Raw genomic sequence first — 24,936 nt, 5'->3', positions numbered from 1 at the left:
TTCTAGCCAATACAAGTTGCACTTTTCCAAACCAGACAGTAGGAGGTGCTGTGTGAACACTAAGACTGAACGGCATCCTTACCTCCCCTCCCCCAGCACACAGACAATAATAGCAGGATGCTTTCAAAATGTTCATTTTTCAGTGGCCTGTGGCTTGAGATAATGAGCCCAGTTCTAAACTGGAATCTCATAGTTAGAAATGTAAAACCTAGACGTGATTTAACATGGTAAAATGTATGCTTAACTTCTTAAGACCAAAGTGCAAAGAGGTTTCTAAAAATGCGTTAACTCCATTTTTATTTTATGTATGGCCATCAGTCATTCTACTTTGTAATGTGAATTCTACTTCAGGATAAATCAAAGTCTCTATAAATAGTTATAAAAAAAATCAGTCTTTACACACACACACACACACACACACACACACTCACAGTTATAGGACAAAATCAAGTTTAATCTGATTCACATATGTTAGTTCTATTTCTTTACTTTATAAACATACAAGTTAAATAAGCATAAATGAAGTTGAGTTAGTCCTAACAAGGGAATTAATTCACAGTTTCATTCCCCAGAATGCGATTGGTTTACATTTTAGCCCAACTTCTACAACAGCAATTCTGATTCCATACTGAAAAAAAAAGAAAAGAAAGAAAAGAGAAAAGAAGGCTGAACATTTAAACCTTCAACTGTCTTAGTAGCTATTCATTTTCTTGCTTAAAGTAACTGTCTATAGAAATTCCCCATAAGGAGTTGCCTTCGCTTTGCACAGTATGCAGCAAGAAAAGATGAGACATATGACATCCCATACCAAAAGACAGATACAATTAGCCCCATTATTGTTGGCTTTGAGATTACAGAAGAAGCATTTTGGCTCCCTAACGGGCACTGAGTTCACAAAATACATGTCACAGTTTTTTTATGACACAATGCCAATCATTGCCTCTATACAACCAAACACATTTTAAAACACAGAATAAAGCATTTTTCAAAAGGGGTAACTCACCTGTTTATAATATTTTTTTGCAGACTTTAGTCGTTGGTACAAGGCCAAAAGAACTCCTTGGATGTACATCTTAGCTCCTGAGGGACTGAAACCTTCTCCCTTAGAGACCCAAACTGGTCCCCGCAAAGGTGTGATGGAATTTTGCAGGCATTTTTCAAGCAGAGGAACTATGCAAGAAAATAAGGGAAAATAAATTCTTTTGACCCAACTGAAATGCACTGCCTAGAACACAGCCCCAGTACCAGAACTAACTCTTAACATCTATTATTTATATCTGACCTGGGTTAAGTCTTACAGAGGCAATTCCTGCATTACTAGTGGCCACCATGAAGGATGTATTTATATTGAGACACCCCCCCATGCAAGACTCATAAGCTTTGTGAGCACACCTGAATAGTTCTGAAGTGTGCCTAACTAGCTGCACAGAGTGTCATGGTGTGCACTGATTGCCTTATCTTCTCATTTATCACAGATGAGTTGGAACCAACCTTGCTGAAATCTACTTGCATTGTCCTGATAAAATTGTAAGATCCATGTTGTTTCTGTATATAGCTTCCCATAGAGGAAGTCTATATACCTAAAACATCACATCTGGAAATTATTCATAAAGTACAATCCACACCTTTATAAGCCATCCTATTCAAGTCTTTTCACTGCCATTGATAAAATAACCCATAAAAACAGGGTGGCAAGGCTGTTTAAAAATAAAGGGGAGAATCTTAAGCAAGCATTTTATCATAACTTTTTGTTTTTAAGTTTCTGGGATATAAGCTAAAGATTTAGGAATGCTATTCCAGTAAGCATTTTGTAAACAGAGAGAAGATATTTACTTGTTGGCCTGTATTGCAACATCTACACTGGACTTGACAGACATGTTTATATACTTTTTCACATGATTAGCTTATAAAGTCTTCCTAGTGTAAAATAGTCAAATAACATGGCAGCTAGCTAACATTTTTCAAGATTTAATTTCCCTCTGAAATGCCAGAGATAAAGAAATTTAAAAAATCTTATGCACATTTGAGAACCCAGAAAAATGAAAGGATATCATTTTTTAACTTGGCCTTAAGTATACACATGTGACATAGTATAAACATACAAAATAACTATATGGCTTGGCTACCTTATTCTGATATATATTTCTACTAGAAAAGAAATTAAATAGATCACCAGCAAAGAAAATAGCTCCTAGCTCCATGCCATTGGTTATGTTATATGTGGTATATTTTACGCAGAGAGGCCTAGCGTAGCAATCTGGAAATTGAATTACAATTAGGTTCAGCTGAGCTGCTGAGCGGCTGAGTTATGCAAATGGCCTTTGCTACTGGTATTCTGCTGAATTTTGCTCTTAGTAAAAAAGTTATGCACTTTATGGCACTAAGTTCTGCAACTCTCTACCATAGAACAATTTAAATAATTTCTAATATATTCAACACTAAGGTGAAGGGTGGAAATCGAACTTAAGCTTTTCTAAAACTACTATAAAGTTAAAAGAAAATTATGACCCAGTGACTATTTAGACATCGTTAGATGTGTGCATGAAATTCACTTACCCAGCCTCAGAAATTAATTCCTAAAATCCATGTATCAAAGCCATATTTATACTCCTGGAGCAATTGCTTTTCTCTGTGTTATCGTAACAAACACCTCAAACTTTTCTAAAGTTTAAGATCATATATAGTATAAAATAAAGCAAACTAAAAGGAAACTTCTTTCAGAATTACAACTTTTCAATCTTTAAGAAAAATTTACAATATAAATCATCTTGATTATAATTTTTTCTAAAGGAAACTAGCTTAAGAATCATCAGTGCTTTTAATTAACTGCTGTAGCAGTAATACATTACTGTGTATTGGGTTTTAATTTGTAAACTTTTAATTTGGTACACTCATTGAACCTATTACAGTTTTTGAACATGGAACGGCATTACATAAATTGAAAATAATTGAAATAATTTAAAGTAAATTGAGAAGTAGGTAATAAACTTGAATGATCTACATCCTAGATTTAATCTTGAATTCAAATCTGAGAACATGTTATCAGATTCTCCAATCCTATAGCTTTATTCATCCATGCTTGCCACAAAATAACTTTCAAATTCTTTCTGTCAGTCCAAGGGATTCCAAAGTATAATTTCATCGATCTCCCAATACAAACTCTACTTTTTGTAGAGTTTGTGTCCTCTTAAATAAAAATTTAAGAAAAAAAATAAAGCTTAGGAAAAAACCAAATTATACCAAAATGCAGGCAATGTCAGAATTGATATGGGATAGAAAATAGCTCCCATGCTCCACATGATTTATGTAATTAGGAATACTATGGAAACCAGAAATAGCAAAGCAAAGAAAGCAGTATTCACAAGCAGGTTTTATAAGGGACTTCAGAATCTGCTCTGAACTTGTTGAATAATCTGTTCAGTATTCCAGAATCTCCCTGCTGGAAGCAGGGTCCTCATTATAACCACAAGAGTGCTAATAAAGGTTAGCCTCTGAACTAGGGATTAGAAGGCTCTTTTCTTTTTGGAAGCTGCAAACTAGTAACTTTGATGATCTTCTTGAAAAGGAAGACAAAGCACACTCTAAGAACAAACAATGTTTCCACTAACTAGGAAGGTACAGAAAACATAAGAAAATGATACGCCCTAAGTACTGAGAAAGGAAGTATAAATATAAGCCTAATATATTTAAAAATTAATTTTATTAATCAGTTAGAATTAAAGAACTTCCCATATAAAAGGAGACTTGGCCTAAAATGATAGTTTTGAAATATAATAGAAAAATTGATTAAAAATAAGTCAGTTGACTTTTCAACCCCAACCATAAATTTTTTAATGTGATAATGAATTATTTTTAAGCATTTTAGTGGATATTCTTAACATTCTATACCAACAACTCATAAGTGTTCTTAGCCAATGGTTTTCTTTTATGTAAAATTTTCTTTTACTCTGTTTCTGAAGCAAAGTGCATTCTATTAAAGAAGACTATTGCATAAAGATGTGCCAAAAATAAAGGCAATTATTTAGAGAGGACAATAGACACTTTTCAACCTTGGAAAGAGCATAAACCTAGAGCTAACAAGGCCCGTGAGAGATACTCAATGAAAAAAAAATGTCTTTCCCAATGAATGAACTCCAGGGTATTATTTTGTGCATAAACCACGAGTTTCTCCTTCAGACTACTACTCATAAATACTGCCTCATTCAAGAAGGTTAGCTGGCTCCTATTTTCCTATGTTCCTTTAATATTTCTGTGCAGAGCTATGCACAGCATTTCTTCTTAGGTTTGAGGCCTTTATTACAGGTGTTCTACCCATTTGTCCCGTTTACATAATTGCAACAAGAGTTTTGCTTTCCTGTAATTTCATTATTTTCATTAAATAGAGCCTCGACACTTTTATTAGATAAATGGTTTGGAAATTAATCTTTCATTAAATTTACCTATCTGCATAGATCAGTCAAATGTGATCATTCCATTGGGATCATTAACACCACTGCAGAGGTGCAGTTACAAGGGTGATAGCTTTTGATCCATTTTATTTATTCTCAAGTTATGACTGCAGGGAAAACTGAGATAAATCCAACAGTCTCATTGTGTTTGGAGTTCAGACTGAGGATTCTAAGTGCATAGATCATGCGACCAAAAGAAGTAACTTCACTGGGTAGAGTTAATAATGAGCATCATGGGTAAATCAATCATATGATTAAATGTAGTAGCTATTTTAATGTCATACCTATCAATTGATACTTTTTTCTCACGCATGCCATTCTACTTCCCTTGCATTTCTTCCTCCTTTTTTCCACCTGTTAATATATTCCTATCCTTCAAGGTTCATATCAAATGTCACCTTCTTTAGCAAAATATCCCATGTTATTTAGGCAAAATTAACTGCTCCCTCCTCTATGTTTCCCAGAGCATTGTTTATAATTTTATTTTCGACTTATTGATTTGATTTAATCCTTATCTTCTTCACTCCCACTCCCATCCTCTAGTATATCACAAATACTTTAGGGTTTTGAGGCCACAGTGTTTTTTAGCTTGGTAAAAGCAGTGCTCAATAAATGTCTACCGGATGGATAAATAGTGCTTTGGATATACTGTGGACAGTCTTTTAGGAACTATACACAATCACTTAGAATCTGTAACTTTCTATGACTAAATGAAAATTTGATCAAAATTTAATAAATATTAATATACCAGAATTTTGAAACACATTTAGAATATGTACAACTGTTTTCCTTAATTTTCCTTATAAAATGATCCTGAAGACTAAGAGGGAAAATAAATACAAAAGAAAATGATACAATTTGGCAATGAAGCATTAACAGGCCAGGAGAAGGCCAGAGGTGGGTATTTAAAAAGTCTTGGAAAAGACTCATGTGCCTTATCTTACCATGTCATAAATCATGTTACTATGGGAAAAAGCACACCATAAAATTATGCAACAAAGGAAAAATATTAGTTAAGGTCAAAAAGCTACTTTAAATAATGAAGATGATATCTTCTAAGAACACCATATACAATGAGTTCAAATGCTATTCATATAAATAAGCTATTCAGTTCTCAAGAGGACCTTCTATTAAAATCACTTCATCACTGATAAGAAGCTTGGACTTATTTGGATTTATGATGGGAGCAGTACAAGGATTTCTGACAAGGAGACAAATATCTCTCTAAAGAGAAACCACAAAGCTGTTGGAACTTACCAAGTAAAAATAGACTGGAATGTCTTTCAAGATCTATACCTAGAGAATATATATCTCTTTCCAAAAGCAACATCTTAAATTAGAGAGACACTTTGAATACTCATTTGAATCTACTATAGAAAGTTAAAAGAGGATTTTTTAATTAATATATTTTCAAAAAGCACTTGAAATAATCAAAGCCTTTAATAAACTGCTATGAATTAAAAATTAAAACTCATGCCAATTAAATATTCAGAATCATAATTTACATACTACTGTAATTTTCACATTTCAGTCGGAGTGCATGAGACTATGGGGGAAAGAAAAAGAGCACTGCCAAGAGCATACTTACCTATAAAGAAACTTCTATGTGCTCTTTGGCAGCAAGTTTCAAATCTCAGTCTCAAAAATACTCAGCTATTGTTAGCAGGGCATCATTAGGAAGTTTCCTACAAATTCAGCTGGAATTTATTTTTAAAGTGAAGTTTATCTAAAAAGTCTTTTTTGGCTGAAGCAAAGTGAGCTCTTTAAAGATACTAAGATTTGACTGTCTCCTGTCGAGGAAGTATGCCTGGAGGGAGTTTTAGTTAGCGCCAAGGTATGTGTGTGTTTTAATGCTCTTTATCCAGCTTTAGGTAATAGTTGGAAAGCTCTTGGTCTCAGAACAACCAGCAGATGCCACTCAAAAGCATGGTCTGCTGGGAAGATTGAATGATGTAAAGCACACTGTCTCCAATGTTGCTTGATTTATATCAGTATATTCTTATTCAAACAAAACTAAACTAACAGCTGCTGTGTACTTTTGTTTATATGCTATATGTCAAATGTTATTGTCCCTAAGGTACTTATGTGAAAAGATTTAGCAGTCATATTCTTAAATACTGATGCCTACCCAAATTTGGATGCTTCCTCCACTGAACAAAATGACAAGCACACGATTGCTATACTTAGAGCAATCTTTCACAGCTGCTTTAGTTTTTCAGTGATCCTATTAAACTGACGGCATATTGCCTGTGGGGTCTACAGTGTTATAATACTGCTGTAAGAGACATTGATTTGTATGATAGGATCAAACAGAACAGGGAGGCATTGGGGGGAAGAATTTCATAGGTCATATTGTTTTTACCTGAGTAAAATTTAATTTAGACATTGTGACCTTTACAGAACACCTGGTTATTTTAATTGCTGATGTGTGAGTGAACGTTGACATTGGGGCTTAGAAAGTATGAAATCTTAGGTCTCTTCTGTTTTGAAAATGCATCCTGAGTCATGTTTTTTCTTAAACTGAACGAAGTAGCTGTGCATTAAATATGCTGGCACATCTTCTGCTTGAGCAAGTGGACCGAAATGGTGTGAATTGTTAATGCCTTGCTGCTTTGGTTCACGGCTTGTGATTGATCATTTGTAACTATATCTACTCCTTGTTCCATGAAATCAAGTATGGAGTAATGGGTTCATCAGATTTTGGGGTTAAATTGAGAGTGAAGAGGTACTGTGTGTGGAAATAAGAGTTGCCATGTTCAGGGCTGGCCTTGTAACAGCATGGAATCTAAAGGCGATATTCAAAACCACTTCACTCATCATACGCTTACTGATTCTGAATAGGGCCCATTTGCAGGGGACATTTGGTAGTTTTCCAATACACTTTATGCCTCTTTCTACTTCCACCACCATGCACATCTTTTTTTCATACATCCCAGTAGCACACTGGTAGAACAGGTCAGCATACACAATTCATTTATTTAAATAACTTGATTTATACAAGTAGAAATAAGCTGGGATTCTATTGTGTCTTGCCTTTCCCCTCAACAAAAACAATACTGTGTGTGTCTTTGAAAATACAAGTATTTTGTGAACTCAGTTCCTTGGGCATCTTAAATATCTGACATTTAGTAATAATGAAAAATAACTTAATTGATATATGTATAACTTTAAAGCTACTTAAATATTGAGACTAAACTATATCTAATCTATTTTATATGGGTATGGCCTATCTCAATACATAGTAATTGAATATATATGACCTGCTTTTGCAAACTTTAAAGCTCTGTACAAAAATTTGAGGTGTCATCTTAGAGTTACTTTTGGAAAATGCAAAGCATGGAACTTAAATAAAACCAACAAGAGTTAGAAGTAAAGGCCTTTAGAAATGTCATTATAAAAGTGCTTGCTGTAACAACTAATACTTTTTTACATTATTTTTTTTATTATTACTCTTGAGAAAAGTTTAACCCAAATGGTGTTATCTGAGGCACCAATTAACTTTGACCCATTAGGAAAAGATATAATAGAAAACACAATAAAACTTAGAAACAAAATCAAATATACAAAGCACTTGATGTGTAAATACCATCAAAAGTAAGCTAATTGTAAAATGTTTATTTTTTTAAGATTTTATTTTTAAGTAATCTCTACTCCCAAAATGGGGCTTGAATTTAACAACCCTGAAGTCAAGAATTGCATTCTCTACTGACTAAGCCATCCAGACACCCAAAAATGTTTCAAATTCTACTGTTACATTGTAAAGTAGCAACCAACAGAAATCAAAAAAATTTTCTTTCTTAATTTTTTCTTTTTTCTGAAGTCTTTTTTTTAAAAATATTTTTATTTATTTCTAGGAGACAGAGAGAGAGAGACAGTGTGAGCTGGGGAGGGCCAGAGAGAGAGGGAGACACAGACTCCGAAAAAGGCTCCAGGCTCTGAGCTGGCAGTCAGCACAGAGCCCGACGCGGAGCTCGAACCCACGAACCGCGAGATCATGACCCAAGCGAAAGTTGGACGCTTAACCGACTAAGCCACCCAGGCGCCCCTCTTTTTTCTGAAGTCTAAAAGCAATAATAATAATAATACTTGACGGACATATACCTAATTCAGACAACCCTACAGGAATCAGATAATGTGTATAAAGCTGTTTTGGTCTCCTTGTATGCAAATGTTAAGTCAAAATATTACATTTAAATCTTATATTTAGGATTATATATATACAGTATATTAATTATTACATATTATATATAATATGTAGTTTACATGTGATAAACTCAAGTCTTAATAGTTTTTTAATGTTTTATTTATTTCTGAGAGAGAGAGACAGCGTGAACAGGGGAAGGTCAGAGAGAGAGGGAGATACAGAATCTGAAGCAGGCTCCAGGCTCTGAGCTAGTGTCAGCACAGAGCCCGATGCGGGACTCGAACCCACGAACCATGAGATCATGACCTGAGCTGAAGTCAGACACTTAACTGACTGAGCCTCCCTGGCGCCCCAAGTCTTAATAGCTTTAGCAATTAAAATGGAGGGTTCTCTTTCAATGTTTATTTCTCCATGCTTATTTCATGAAAGTAGAACCTTCTATAATTAGCATTTTACATAATTTGCCTACTATCCCATCCTTCTAAAAACTCTTATGGGGAAGAAAACAAATATATACGGAGTCATGTTCTATTACATGGAGAACTTTGTTTAAAAAATTGTTTTGTAACAGATAGTAACAATTAAGCTATTTATTTTCATTGGGAATTATACTTATATTTTTAACAATAAGCTTCTAGGATCACTGACAAGTCATTAGAGTCAGGCTAAGATTTTTGGTCCAAAGACTGAGAAATAAAAGATAAAAAACGGACACTAGAGGGGCGCCTGGGTGGCTTAGTCGGTTAAGCGTCCGACTTTCACTTAGGTCATGATCTCGCGGTTCGTGGGTTCGAGCCCCGCGTCGGGCCCTGTGCTGACTGCCAGCTCAGAGCCTGGAGCCTGTTTCAGTCTGTGACTCCCTCTCTCTCTGACCCTCCCCTGCTCACGCTGTCTCTCTCTCTCTCTCCTAGAAATAAAAAAACAAACAAACAAAAAACAAAAAAAAACGGACACTAGAAAGACAAACTCAAGAAGATGGAAAGAGCAAGGATTTGGTTAAAATATTATATAAATACTGAAGCAAATTTAGCCCAACAAAACCTAGGAGTGTTGACCATATCTGCATGAATATAAAAGAGAGTCCATGTTTTAAGGACTTCAAAAGGGAATTTCTGACTGATATAAGAGTCTATGAGCAGATTAGACTGCTTTGTGGATGTTCATATCACACAAGTCTGCATTCACATATTTAATAAAAGATGGCAGTGATCCAATTACAAAGGGGGTTCTCCAAATGCCACCATAAACCTTTTTTAAATCAAGCCTGTAAAAATTCTTAATATTCTCTATATCATAGTAGAATTATAAGTCAGTGATTACTTTCTGCTTTTGTCCAAACAACAAGAGTAGCCCAACTCTGATGCCGGGAGGTCACTAGGAAACACTGAGGGCCATGTATAAGAAACCTTGGAACCAAGGCAAAGTCACAGGTGCACAGGTCCCAAGGGAAGTCAGAAGACTCCTCCTGAGAAGCACCTTTCCAACACAAAAGGGCTCTTAACTGGTTTCCTTCATATATTCCAATGTACCCTAGAGAGATTTAAGGGCTGATTCACAACCACTAGCATTTGACATCTCTCTTCAGATAGAGGTCTGAAGTCTTACATTTCATAAAATATAAGAAATAAAGGTCAATAGGATTGGGACTCAAGGATTGAAGAGAGGCAATGTATTTAATTTTAAATATATTTTAGCCATAAGTTTGATCTTAATTCCCTGAAAAGTTCTAGAAGAGATTATAAGATGAATAGTTTGTGAACTCTTAGAAAAGTAAACAGTAGTCACTAGAACCCATATGGAGTAATTAATGTATTAAATGAATATTTCAATGAAAAGAGAGGGAGATTGTTGGGGCAAACAGGAAGACTCTTGGGGAAATTCTTTACATAGGTTGACATCTCTAACATCAGCATATAATTATTATTTCTTCCAGTGGGAAATAGGTCCCAATCGACTACAGCTACCATCTATTATTCTTAGCAAGGATCTACTGCTTAATTGTCATGTCTCTTCTAAGTTAAATGGGTGTATCTGCAACAAAGTAGGAGAACATATAATGTCTGCAAATCTCCTGTTTAGGTCCTCTATTTAGAAATAATTGCTTTCCAGGGCGCCTGAGTGGCTCAGTCGGTTAAGCATCTGACTTCGGCTCAGGTCATGATCTCACGGTCGTGGGTTCAAGCCCCACCTTGGGCTCTGTGCTGACAGCTAGCTCAGAGCCTGGAGTCTGCTTCTGATTCTGGTGTTTCCCTCTCCCTCTGACCCTCCCCTGTTCACACTGCCTTTCTCTCTCTCTCTCTCTCTCAGAAATAAATTTAAAAATCATTTAAAAAATAAAAAAAATCTAGGAAACAGGTTTGCTAAAGGAATAAAGGAGAAAGTAAAGTGGTTTTACATAGGTTCCATGTCCAATGTGGGGCTAGGATTTAAGACCCCAAAATCAGGAGGTACATGTTCTGCAGACTGAGCTAGCCAGGTGCCCCTAAAGTGGTTTCAAAATATGTTTCAAACTTATGATCAAAATAAAGCAATGTATGCATGAAAATAAACAAGACAGGTTTATTTAGCCAGAGGAGGAAAGAGATCTCCTTAGAATAAAGGTAAATATCTGATTTGAACACACATTTTTAACAGATATGAAGAGAGAAACTGAAATCCTGAAGGCCAGATATGAGAGTATCAAGGCTAACTACTCCAAAAGAGTTTATTATAAAAGGGGAAAATATTTCAATTGTTATAAAATCACGAACAGTAACTGGAGCCCAATAAAACCTAACAGAGAAATAGAGATCTCAGAGAGCAAACTCAGAACAATCCCTGAAAGGAGGCAAAATCCCCAAATACTGTGAAAAGATGACATTTATTTTACAGATAAATTAATAGTAAGAGCAATTAGAAAAATCTTTTGAGGATGGGACTGTTATACAAAACATGCACATGAAATCTGAACAAACTGGAGAGGGGAATACTAGGAAGATTAACATTTAATACTCAAAAAATGTATTTAGTGCATCCCCTCCCATTGCCAAATTTCTGGGTCTAGATTAAGAAAAGGCAAAGGGAAGATGAATTATGTTACAGAAGATCCAGGCACAGCAGTAACAGAACAAGAAGTCAGATCTAAATTAGGTATTAGACAGTGGGAAAATACATCCTGTGTGGGATTATTTAACTCAGGGAGGTGAAAATGGGTAGGACTGGTTTGAACAAAAGATGATGTTGACAAACATGGAACTTATTGATATCATATCTCTCACTATGAGAGACCCTGTAGCAAAGGAAAAGTAAAAGGAGAGAACTCAATGACCACAAAGAATGAAGCCCAAGCCTGTTAGAGAAGGGAACCTTTCTGAAAGGAATGGAGCACAGTAGAGGCAAATCCTAAATAGTGTAGAAAAAGAGAACAGAAATGTTAACTCAAGCCTAGAAGCATTCAAAAACTGAGGAAAGACCATGTCTACAGGAGGAAATAACAGTGCTGGTTTTCACTGAGCACCTAAGATGGTAAGGCTAGGAAAAATAAACAGCCATTCAATTCGGAAATCCATGGAGTGAAGTTATTCTCTAATGGGAACCAAAGTGAAGATAAGGGAGAAGCTGTGATCATGAAGTACGTGTCTTGGGCTTAAACAGGTCCATAGTCATAGACCATTGCAGTGGCCACTGTGATCCAAGATTGAAATTACTGTTCCCCGAGGCAAGATGGATGCTTTGCCACCAGTGAGGGCCTACCCTCAGTTAAGCATGGGGTTCATAAACATGTGACTCAGAGGGAAAAGAACATTAAGGTGTTTGGAAAACTTTACAAAGGCAAATAACAACATCTCAAATAAGTCATGGTGCTGCCACCGATGTAAATTTCCAAATGCTGCAAGAACATAAGAGTATCCTCCTTTAGAATAATGATAATAACAGCAATGATGATAAAGTATTCTATAATGTTGGGGCACCTGGCTGGCTCACTTGTGGAGCATGTAACTCTTGATCTTGCGCTTGTGAGTTTGAGCCCCACGTTGAGTGCAGAGATTACTTAAAAATAAAACCTAAAAAAAAAAGTTATATAATGCTTACCAAGTGTCAGGTACTTGTTCTAAGGACTTTATGTATAATTCGCTTAATCCTTACAACAAACTAATATGACAAGTAAGTTTATAGATGAAGAAACTAACTCTCAAAGAAACTAATTAACTTGTCTCAGTTCATACAATAGGTGGTGAACTGGACTTTGGACTCTGGCTCCAAAATCAGAGCACTTCATCAAGTCATGCAGCATTTTTTTTTAAAAAATAATTCAACTGGTCAATTTTTTCCTCAAGATATTATAAATATATAATGCTATAATTAATGCCTTTATGGGAGATTGCTTCCCAGCAAGTTTTGTCATATGTCACAGACCCTGCTCAACAGCATAAATTGACTGGCATCTTGGAAAGACTGACATGAGGAATGCTTTCTCTTCTTTGCCTTCTTTCACTTAGTTTCTGTGAGGCTCTTTGGCAGCAGTCACTGGTCTGGATCATGCCAAAATAAGGTCCTGGAAACATCTTCTTGCTTGAAACAGCCATATTAGAAACTGGGAATTGGCTTCTGTTCTGAATGTCCTGGGTATGGGGCTGATGATGTGATCACGTCTTGACTCAAATGGAATTAGGGCATATGAGAAAGTTTGTGTAGACTCATTTCAACTTCTCAAGTCCTGAGGGATGACACCCACCACGAGGGCCCAGAAGATAGCTGCTGGAGGAATTCCAGTTCAAACTAGGCATCCAAAAGCGATCTGGCTGACACTGAGAAGAATTAAATTAAGGACTCTAATTTCTTTAAATTTTAACTTGAGGGGTTGGAACTTTTATTGGATTTTAAGTCACAAAGGTGATATTATTTGATTTTGGAATTCACTTCTCTGTAGACATAAAATTTTTGGATTTCATTTCATTGTAATTTTATTCTTTGAATTTAACTTCACAAAAATTTCATAATGGACAAGAATTAATACTTAAGTTCAGGGTATGTTTTTTGGAATTTTATGATTAAAATACACTAACCCTGTCATTTGACTTCATTGCATTGTACAGTCTCTGAAGAACATATCAGAGAAAAAATAGCCAATTTGCGTAGCAGTACTGGGTATAATTTTGAGTGGAAAATGGAATAGAAAGTGAAGATTCAGTGTTGGGAGCCATTCTGAGCCCACTAGTCGAGAAAACTCCTGGTGAGGTTAAAGCAAGTTTGCACGGTCTCTTGCCAATCAGATGATGACCGATATCCACCCCCACTCAATTATTTCTGCTTGAGCACTGACCCCTAGGGTACCTTGTTGATCAATATCGGGAGTGACTTGTCCCCTTATTCCGGCCCTGGTATGATGATTGCACCTTGTGAAGGAACTTATTGTGGGAACTTCTTCTTTTGATTATGGGAACAGACATCGTGTCTCCAGAAGGTCCTGTTTCCCTCCATACTTTCCCTTGAGCTATGAACAGGCTAATGACCCCTAGTCATAAAAGATTGACCTTTACATGTACAATTCTGTTTCTACCGTTGCATTAGTCCAAGATGTTCATACAGCTCAACATGTAAATCAACTAACCAAAAATGTCTCTCATGCCCTAGCTATTCTAGAAATCATAAAACTAGACACAAAGGTAAATGCACTCAAAGAGGCTATTCTATGTATTGGAAATAAGCTAAACTCTTTAAAGGTATGGTTGGCTCTCTGGTGCAATAAAGCATATAACTGGAAAACCAAGTCTTGCCCAGAGACAAGGAGCCTAACTTAGAGAGAAGGAACAGATAAGGGCAGAAGATAAGTTAGTACATACACCTTTGCTAACTGATGGTGTATAGCAGCCCCTTCCCTAAGGCCTACTTTCCACAAACACCTTCCCTTACCCTGGCAGCTGTGATGAGGATGGATAAGGGTATCTACAAACCTATGACTTAATCTTAGTTGTATTATAATGTGAACACCTTGTTATTTTCTTAGTTACTCAACTTCACTATAATTGGGGCTGTTCTGCAAGAAGACTTCTGTAAAACCTGTTTCTGTACATTTTCCAAAAACACCTTATCACAAAGAGCTATCCATTGTAAAAATTCCATTTCCTGATGCCATGTTAACTTTTGACCTATAAATAAAGACACCAAAACCGACAGGACAGAGATGCCTGCCTGGTGATCAGAAAGGATCTCGGGGCTCTCTCACTCTCTTTCGCTGACACCGTCCATCCTTCAGGGACCCCTGGACCTGTCGGAGCCGGCGCGGCCTCCGACAATTCAGTATTCAATAACATAGACTTGGAGGCAATTTAATTATATTCCAACTCATTTCAGAATCTTCTAGGGTAAATTTCATACTAAGCACTATGATCTAGAATGATCCACACAGGAGCAGAATTTGGTTATTGGAATAATAGGTCCTAAAACACACGATCTCCTTCCTCAAGAGGGAGACTGGTTCACCATAATGGAATAATGAAGCCAAAGACGTTAAGAGAACAAAAAAGTTGAGAAATGTTAGAGGGTATGAGGTCTGTTAAAATCTCACACTATTTACATATGTTCTGCCCCTGTTATCTGCTTCTGTAATACCAAATAGCTCATATATGATTAGTAAATAGGCAATGGTATCAGTACAATATAGACGGTTGGTTGGTGAATATGTGCTTTTTCCTAGGCAAAGGAGGCCAACAGAGGAGTAAAATTCTAACCTTTAGCAGGATAGAAAAAGACGTTAGCTTGCCTACAGTACGGGGTGGGGTGCCTTGCATGATTATGTGGGAGTTTCCCTTCCTCCTGTACCTTTCTTAAAGGAAGCACCACTGGCTCAAACCTCCAGTTGACATCCATCTGCATTGTCTCACACTCTATTGTTTTTGTGTAGCTTTAATACCCTCTGAAGCAGCACTCTGAGACACCTATCCAGGCTGTTTACAGTATCTCCTAAGTTAATAATTATTATTTTTTAAGTTAGTATTCTGGTTTTAAAGGTTTATAGATTTTGAATGGTCTTCCTCAATCCTATTGTTTTCATAGTCTTGTATTTTGGGTAGTGATTTTGCAGAATGCATTTTTTATACTATGTTCTAGCAGAAATGCTGTACTAGCATGTTGATCATACATAAGAATATGGCATCTTTACAGAGTGGATAGTTCTACTCTAGAAAGAATAGATCTTTGTGGGAGGCATAAGTAAGGAATGTTTCCTTATGTAACAAAATAAATTTCTTTGTTAAAATCCTCTATGGTTTTTAAAAGTCTAAAAACATAAGAAATTTGCAAATCCTATGAGGCTTTAATGGTTTCACTAGACTTGATAAAGTAAAAAAAAGTAAAAAAAAAAAAAAAAAGTAAAGTGGTGTCATGTCCACAGCATAGGAGGAAAACCTTCAAGGTATATCTAATTCTAAAAAAAGAATCAATAGACAGGAGAAAATTTTTCACTTTCTGTATCTGTTACATATTAGTCCTTGGTACAATTACACTTCTAATTTGTCCTTATAATGACTTATAATGACTATGATCTTAACATAAGACATGATATTCTGATCTGACATAAAACAAGGAAACAAGAGTCATACATCAAAGAAGAGTATTAGCATTTATTTAAATTAAAAGATAACTTTCCCTTAACATGTGACCTTTCCCAAGTTGAAGTTCAGAAGACCATCAAATATAAAAATTTAGGGACCTCAGGGCACCTGGGTGGCTCAGTCGGTTAAGTGTCTGACTTTAGCTCAGGTCATGATCTCACGGTTCATGGGTTCGAGCCCCACATTGGGCTCTGTGCTGACCATGAGCTCAGAGCCTGGAGCCTGTTTCGGATTCTGTATCTCCCTCTCTTTCTGACCCTCCCCTGCTCATGTTGTCTCTCTCTTTCAGAAACAAATAAAACATTTTAAAAAATTTAAAAAATTAGGGACCTCAATCATTTGATACACAAATTATACTAACAAAACAAAAAATAAATGCAAAAACCTAGTGTTAAGTTACTAGGGTGCTACAGACTGAAAGTTCCTCCAACAGGATTAGCTTCTTTGAGGATTTTAAGTCTAGTGAACTTGTTATGCTTCCACATGTTAGTAGTTGCATGGGCTAATTTCAGCTGGCATAGCTTTCCTAAGTACACAAAAACACAGGGCAAGGCATGCATTAAACTGTGATAACAGCCCACTTGTGGGACACGTGAAGCATGAGGCATGAGTCTGAATGCCTCTGGTATCCATGAGGCATCACACCTCAGAGTCAGAGCTTTTATGTTTTGTTAACTAGTTCTGTTCTTCCACATTTGGGAGCGGGAAGAATCAACTTTCTTAATTTCCCTTTCACCAAGTTCCTTACAGTTTTAATTCTAATGATTTATTTAAAACCTTTTTTTTTTTTCAAATCCCAGTGGGCTGGAAATAATTTAAAGGTGGATAGGGTCTTAAGAAAATGTGTTATTTATTTTATTAATGCAAGTTTAAGTGTGATTATATAATATTATTGATTATAAAGATCATTTTAGCCTGCGTGATTGGGGGGAATGCAAGAAAGAAAACGTAAACTTTAATATTAATACTCTATATTGCCTACCTCCCCCCCAAAAAAAGACCATAAAGATGGACTCCCTGTGTTTCATGTGTCTTACAGGTAAGTAACTAGCTAGATAATGGGTATGTCTACAAAAACTTTGAATCTTCTAATAAAATAAAAAATAATTATCATATCCAGTGCAAACATTAAAAATGACAAAGAAAATATAATTTACTCTCTAATATGCAAATATACATATAATCCTTGGCAGAAAAAAAACTTAAGAATTATAACAATAAGTATGAAAATATCTTTTTAAAGGTTTATTTATTTATTTTGAGAGAGAGAGAGTGTAAACACACAAGCAGGAGAGGGGCAGAGAAAGAGGAGAGAGGGAATCCTGGACTCTGGATTTCAGCTCAGGTCATGATCTCACTGTCGAGAGATTCAGCCCCACATCAGGTTCTGTGCTGACAGCATGGAGTCTGCTTGGCATTCTTTGTCTCCCTCTCTCTGCCCTTCTGCTGTTCATGCTCGCTCGCTCTCTCTCTCTCAAAAATAAATAAATATTAAAAAAAAAAAGAGTTGGATGCTTAATCAACTGAGCCACCCAAGCACCCCAAATATCAAAATATAATAGTAGTCACTCAATAGTATTAAGATGATAAAGCCAGTAAAGGTTTGCTTTTATATAGTACAAGCAAGGATATTAGAAACAAATTTAAGTATTCAGAACAGCCATATCCTAAAATTACTTACAGCTGTCTGGATCTAGCTTTGCAGTTTAGTATGCCACTTAATAGTTTGGCCTTCATCAGGCATATGGAGTTAAGGTTCAAATGAAGTGATAGGACCATAAGAGTAGCATTTTTAGTAGTGCTAACGGTAGCACTAGTAAAGAACAGTAATTACTACTAAAGTATAAAAAGTAAACTTAAAAAGTGAGAAGTAAATAATAGTAGTAATTACTACTCATAGTAATTTAATAGTACTAATGTGGAATTCTTGGTACTTTTGCTCTTAGAAACTAGCACATCAGTGCTTTTGGAAATACAGATAAGGGGTGCCTGGATGGCTCAGCAGCTCGGCATCCAACTTCAGCTCAGGTCATGATCTCACAGTCTGTGAGTTCAAGCCCTGCATTGGGCTCTGTGCTGACAGCTCAGATTCTGGAGTTTGCTTTGGATTCTGTGTCTCCATCTCTCTCTGTCCCTTCCCTACTCACACTCTGTCTCTCTCTCTCTCTCTCTCAAAAACAAATAAAATTAAAAAAAAAAAAAAGAAATACAGGTGAAAGTCTCATATTTTGACAAAGACATACAGTAAAATTGTTTTATTTTTTATTGTTTTAAGGTTTATTTATTTATTTTTGAGAGAGAAAGAGAGAGCACAAGTGGGGGAGGGGAAAGAGAGAGGGAGACAGAATCCAAAGCAGGCCCCAGGCTCTGAGCTATTAGCACAGAGCCTGATGTGAGGCTCAAACCCCTGAACTGTGAGATAATGACCTGAGCCAAAGTCAGATGCTTAACCAACTGAGCCAGCCAGGGACCCCCATAAAATTGTTTTAAAACACATTTCATAACTTCTGAAAAACCTCTAGAAGTTAACCAAAACATTTAAAATTTTTCTATTGCATACACAGTAGTATGATTTCTCATTTTTCTCTTTTGAAAGCTGTATACCATAGGAAGTATCTGTTAAATTATGAAAATTTATCAATTGCTTTTGTTTATTAAGTTATGGCTTATGGAGGTTAAAATACTCATGACTTTTCTTAAATCTAAGCCTGAGTCGTGCTACAGGTTGAATGTTTGTATCCCCCCAAAATTCAAATGTTGAAACCTAATGTGATGGTGTTTGGAGATATGTGATGGTCATAAGGGTAGAGGCTTCATGAATGAAATAGTGTCCTTATACAAGAGACCCTGGCAGACACCTTTGCCCTTTCTACCATATAAGGACCTGGTGAGAAGACAGCAATCTATGAATCAGTCAAGGGCCCTTCAACAGACAGTGAATCTGCCAGGGCCTTGATCTTGGACTTCCCAGACTTCATAACTATAAGAAATAAAATGTTTGTTGTTCAAGCCATTTAGCCTATGATATTTTTGTTATAGCTGCCCAAATGGACCAACACAAGCTGAAATAAAAATTCTTCGAACCTTAATCCCTTCCATAATTTCCTTTTGTATAGAAATATTTTCTATGTTAAAACTGAACTTTTATTATATCTGTTTTCATATATATATGCATGTATATGTGTTCATATATATATACACATAACTAATTGTGCAAATATCTTTTGAAGTGTGATCATAGAGTTTATAAAATCTTTGTGACTTACCTTTTGAAATATCTTTAATTGTGTTGCCATACAAATCATAAAGATATTTGGCTGGTGAATTCAGGCTCATTTTCATTGTGCAAGTATCTAAAATCTACCAAGAGAGAGGGATGAACAAAACTATAAATAATTTATTGCAATAAGCTCTGGCTAAATTGAATAAACATTTAAAGTCCTTTCTATACTAAATGGCTATACAAATTATATTATAAAATAACATTTGGTGATTTAGAAAATATTTCTAAAATATGAAAAGAGAAAAGCAGTTACAACTATTAGATCACAATTTTACTTTAAAAACACACCAACTGGGGTACCTAGTGACTCTTGATATCAAGGTTGTGAGTTCAAACCTCATACTGGGTGCAGAACTTACTTAAAAATATAAATAAATGAAATAAAAATAAACAAAAAACACAAATTAATAAAAAAGAGAAAAGAGATGCAATAAATATTAAAAAGTCATGATATACTAATAAATCCTACAACTAAAGGAAAGTTTTATTTTTTTAATTAAAAAAAATTTTTTTTTGTTTAGAGAGAGAGAGAAGGAGAGCATGAGCAGGAAAGGGGAAGAGAAAAGGAGAGAGAGAGAATCCCAAGCAGGCTCCACACTGTCAGTGCAGAGCCCAATACGAGGCTTGAACTCATGAACCCTCAGATCATGACCTGAGCTGAAATCAGGAGTCGTATGCTTAACCAATTAAGCTACCCAGATGCCCCAAGAAAGTTTTATATTATTCTTGCTATTTTCTACATTTTTCATTGATTTATAATGGCAGATTGTTACTTTTATTTTTTATATGTTTATTTATTTTTGAGAGACAGAGAGAGAGACACACCCAATCAGGCTCTGCACTGACGGTGCATGATCTGAACTGAAATCAAGAGTTGGACACTTAACCAACTGAGCCACCACGTGCCCAGGAACATATACCATGTTCATGGATTGGAAGATTTAATATTGTTAAAATGTCCATATTACCTGAAGTAATCTATAGATTCAAGGCAATCCTTATCAGAATACCAATAGTATTTTTCACAGAACTAGAAAAAATAATTGTAAAATTTGTATGGAACCACTAAAGACATGGAGTAGCCAAAGCAATCTTGAGAAAGAGGAACAAAACTGGAGATATCATGCACCCAGATTTCAAACTACATATACCACAAAGCTATAATAACCAAAATAGTATGGCACTGACAGAAAAAAGAAGACACATAGACCAATGGAACAAAATTGAGAACCTAGAGATAATCCCACACTTATACAGTCAATTTATGACAAAGAAGGCAAGACTATACAATGGGGAAAAGACAGTTTTTTTCAATAATTAGTGTTGGGGAAACTGGACAGCTACATGCAAAAGAATGAAACTGGACCACTTTCTTATGCCACACACAAAAATAAGCTCAAAATGGATCGAAGACCTAAATGTAAGACTTGAAGCCATAAAACTCTTAAAAGAAAACATAGTCAGTAACCTCTTAGACATCAACCTTAGCAAAATTTTTCTAGATATGTCTCCTCAGACAAGGGAAACAAAAGCAAAAATAAATGATGGACTACATCAAACTAAGAAGCTTTTGCACAGTGAAGGAAACCATCAACAAAATGGAATGGGAAAAGATCCCTGTAAATGATGTAGTGATAATGGGCTAATATCCAAACTGTATAAAGATTCATACAAAGGGACACCAAAAAAACCCAAAGGTCAAAGAGGTTGTTGCCTGCTTTCTCCTCTAGGGTTCTGATGGTTTCCTGTCTTACATTTAGGTCTTTCATCCATTTTTCATCCATACACATCCAGTTTACTTTTGTGTATGGTGTAAGAAAGTGGTCCAGCAACTGTCGTTGTCCAGTTTTGCTGAAGACACTGTCTTTTTTCCATTAGATATTCTTTCCTGCTTTGTCAAAGATTAGTTGGCCATACATTTGTGGGTCCATTTCTGGGTTCTCTATTCTGTTCCACTGATCTATGTGTCTGCTTTTGTGTCAGCCCCATACTGTCTTGATGATTACAGCTTTGTAATACAGCTTGAAGTCCAGAATTGTGGACAAAAGAAGCTTTGGTTTTCTTTTTCTTGATTGCTTTGGCTAGTCAGGGTCTTTTCTGGTTCCATAAAAGTTTTAGGACTTTTTGTTCTAGCCCTGCGAAGAATGCTGGTGTTATTCTGATAGGGAGTACTATCTTTACTTTAAAATAGGAACCTGTGGGGTGCCTGGGTGGCTCAGTCAGTTGGGTGTCTGACTTTGGTTCAGGTAATGATCTCACGGTTCGTGGGTTGGAGCCTTGCGTTGGTCTCTGTGCTGAAAGTCAGGTTTAGAGCCTGGAGCCTGTTTCAGATTCTGTGTCTCCCTCTCCCTCTGACTCTCCCCTGCTCACTTGCTCTCTCTCAGAAATAAATAAAAAACATTTTTAAAAAATTGGAACCTGTAATCCTAGTCATAGTCCAACCAACTCAATTTCTTTGTGACAATGAACATATTTAAACAGCTTAATGTATACATAGGGACAAAGCTGTACTCTCCTTTCAGTCTGGAGAACAACTTTCAAATATTGTGACTGACTTGGTTTATCTAGTTGCTATATCAAGTGATGTGTATTGTAATTTAAAGGCAAATATCTAATTGACAAATTTAATTTGACAAATTGGCCTTAACTGTATTACATCAGAGGTTCTCAGCCTTTTTACTACCTCTGCACATGGCCAATAATGTTCTCATGAGTCACATACTGCCATAGGCATTCACAGGATTGTGTGTCTTTCTTCCACGCTGCAATCCAGAGTTTGGGGCAATTCTTCAGAAACTGTATTATGATCTTTTTCCTCAAAATCAAGAAGGAATATCTGTTTATGATTAAGAATGAAGTTATAGGAATAATCTTAGACCTTCAAATCTAGAGGGAAATATTTACAGTATCAGTGGTTTACCTTGTTAAATAATTACAACATACTTGTCATATGTTTCACAAATGACTATAAACTCTGATATGTGGAGCAAATTCATTGACCATCAATCTGCCTACATGGAGGGTTTCAGTGCATGAATTCAATTCCTGTCCAATGCCCTATGTCCTCATAAGTCAGACAAAATACTCCTTTGGAATATCTAATTTGGAAGAGCCCAGTGGCTGGGACTGGTCCTTGCCACCCAATAAAATAAATTAATAATGCTGGTGATTCTAAATGTTACTCTTCCTGCCTTTCTTCCCACTCTCTTGGGCCAATTTCTGTAGTGATTACTATATGTAAGTTCACCTAGGACTCCTATCCATGGACTGAAACCTTTACCAAAGATGCTTATAAAGTAATATTCAAAATATAAGACAGAAGTTATCAGAAGAAAGTCAAGTTATGACTGTAACTTTAGACAGAAAAGTGAGTGGAACATACTGACTGACATTGGCATGGGATCCACCCCTGCGTTTTTAAAAATACTTTATTGACACAGTTCATTTCTAGCAAAATTCTTCTAATGGTCACTTTATTCCATATGTCTTTGTGCCTAAAAATTATTCTTTCACCACCACCACCCTCATTGACAGACATATTAACAGATAATTCAGTACACATTCTTCCTTAGCCAGTCATCTATGAATGCTACCAAGAATCTATAATTGGTCCCATAGAACCTACTCTTTTGGCTCCTTATATTCCTGATCTTTCCATTCTTTATGCTTAGTTCTCAATTTCTTAATATTTCAAATCTATTATTTAGAAGTTTAATGAAACCCTTTGGTACAAATTATATTCCCCAGTTACTAGTGAAGGTTCAAATATCTAAATATCCTCATCCAAAATTATAATTTACTAATTAAACTAAGTAAAACTATTTAAAGATAGTCCCATTTACTTCAACTAAAATTTCAATGATTTTAAAAATTATTTCAAATACTGCTGCCTTTGTGTTTTAAAAAAATCAGCCAAGTGAAATTACACACCTTCCTAACTCAAAGATCCTTCTGTTCATTTTGCTAAAACATTAGTAAAAATGTTTGTGCAAGCCAAATTTTAAGAGTTTAAATGAGTATAAAAACCAGCATTAGAAAATCAGATACTAGTAATTAATAATGCATCAGCAACACTGTCATTCTCTTATACTTTCAGTATAAAAGAGCCTTGCAGTGCTTAAGCAATGTCAACCTTCAGTAATCATTTTTTCAGAGTAAATTATCAGTGGTATGAATTAGTATCAATATAAATTTCTGTCAAAAACCCTGAAATGAAGCCTCTACTTGTAAGGTCATTCTTATAATTCACAATTGAAAATATTTAACAGTGTCATCTTACTGTAATATTGTTAATTAAAATACCATTTCCACTCGACCATACCTGTTAAGCTTGTTAAAATATTATTTTCATAAATTCACATTTTGTTAATTTCTTACAGCATAGGTTGTAGAGAACCCCTCAGATACTGAAACTTAAAACCATCAAGCTGTAAAACCAGACTCTTTCTTGATAAACAACTGGGAAGAGATTTTCGACAAACTGTTTTTGGTTTAATCTGTTTATAGTTCTGGGAGTTACCTCCATGCATGGGCATACCCAGTGCAAAGACTGCAGCTTCTGGAATGGCTACCATGGAAGTGGTATGGATACACAGTCTACAGCCTCTGGGTTTGGCTCACTACTACCCCAGTCCAGGTAAGAGAGCTTAACATTACCCTGGCTGAGTGAGCCAAATCAACAATGTTGACATGTTTTTAAGTGTAAACATTTAGAAGTATAAGCCCTGATTTATACTTCCCCACAAACTCTTTTCAACAAGGGTCAGCAGCCTGTACACAATTGGCTAATTTGAGCCATGGCCTATTTCTGTATGGTCAAAGGCTAAGAATAAGAATGGCTATGAATAACATGTACAAATTAAAAACAAATTTTTCTCATGTTTGTTTGTTTGTTTAGAGAGCTCACACATGAGCGGGGGTGGGGGGGTGGTTACAGAGAGAAAAGGAGAGAGAAAAACCCAAGCAGGCTCCAGACTGCCAGCACAGACCCCAACACAGGGCTCAATCCCACAAACTAAGAGATCACAAACTGAGAAATCATGACCTGAGCTGAAATCAAGAGCCAAACACTCAGCCAACTGAGTCACACAGGTGCCCCTGTACAATTTTAAATGTTAAAAGAAATCAAAAGAAGAATAGTATTTTGCCACATTAAAATTAAAATTTCAGTGCCCCTAAATAAAATCTTGGAAATGAGCCACACTCTAAATATTTTATGGCTGCTTTCACACTACAGCAAGAGGGTCTTTGCACTGTGCAATCTGAAAATGCTTTGCCGAAGCAGCAAAATAGACTCTGTCCTCAGGCTCTTTTAAAAGAAACCAGGCTGTCCTCCTGAGTTCATTAATTTTCTCAGAGTCCTTTCAAGTGCTGGGATTTTATTCTCTCATATCACAATCTCAAAGTGGTGGAAGAGGATGGGAAGGTGGAAAGTGGCGTTACTTACATGGCTATTAAAGATTTCTTCCC

At 35.9% G+C, this 24,936-nt stretch overlaps 1 protein-coding gene and 1 non-coding gene across 4 annotated transcripts in view; one reads left to right on the top strand and one right to left on the bottom strand.

The window, feature by feature from the left end:
- Positions 1–534: 534 nt before the first annotated feature.
- The window catches only part of LOC144238939 (doublecortin domain-containing protein 1-like), a 103,272-nt gene continuing 78,870 nt past the window's right edge, over positions 535–24,936 (bottom strand). For all 3 annotated transcript variants that reach the window (XM_077772883.1, XM_077772884.1, XM_077772885.1), the window contains 3 exons: positions 19,451–19,544; positions 1,004–1,170; positions 535–628 (listed from right to left, as the gene is read on the bottom strand). In XM_077772883.1, the coding sequence (XP_077629009.1) occupies positions 554–628; positions 1,004–1,170; positions 19,451–19,544 (336 nt within the window). In that variant the 3' untranslated portion in view covers positions 535–553. The remainder of the gene's footprint in view (positions 629–1,003; positions 1,171–19,450; positions 19,545–24,936) is intronic.
- TRNAR-UCG (transfer RNA arginine (anticodon UCG)) lies at positions 10,705–10,788 on the top strand. The gene has a single exon. It is a non-coding gene; the product is annotated as a tRNA-Arg (tRNA).

The sequence above is a fragment of the Crocuta crocuta genome, unplaced genomic scaffold (genome assembly GCF_008692635.1).
Source record: "Crocuta crocuta isolate KB4526 unplaced genomic scaffold, BGI_CrCroc_1.0 scaffold382, whole genome shotgun sequence".
Taxonomy (NCBI): Eukaryota; Metazoa; Chordata; class Mammalia; order Carnivora; family Hyaenidae; genus Crocuta; species Crocuta crocuta.
Note: the sequence above shows the minus strand (reverse complement) of the source record. Positions and strands in the feature narration are given on the sequence as shown.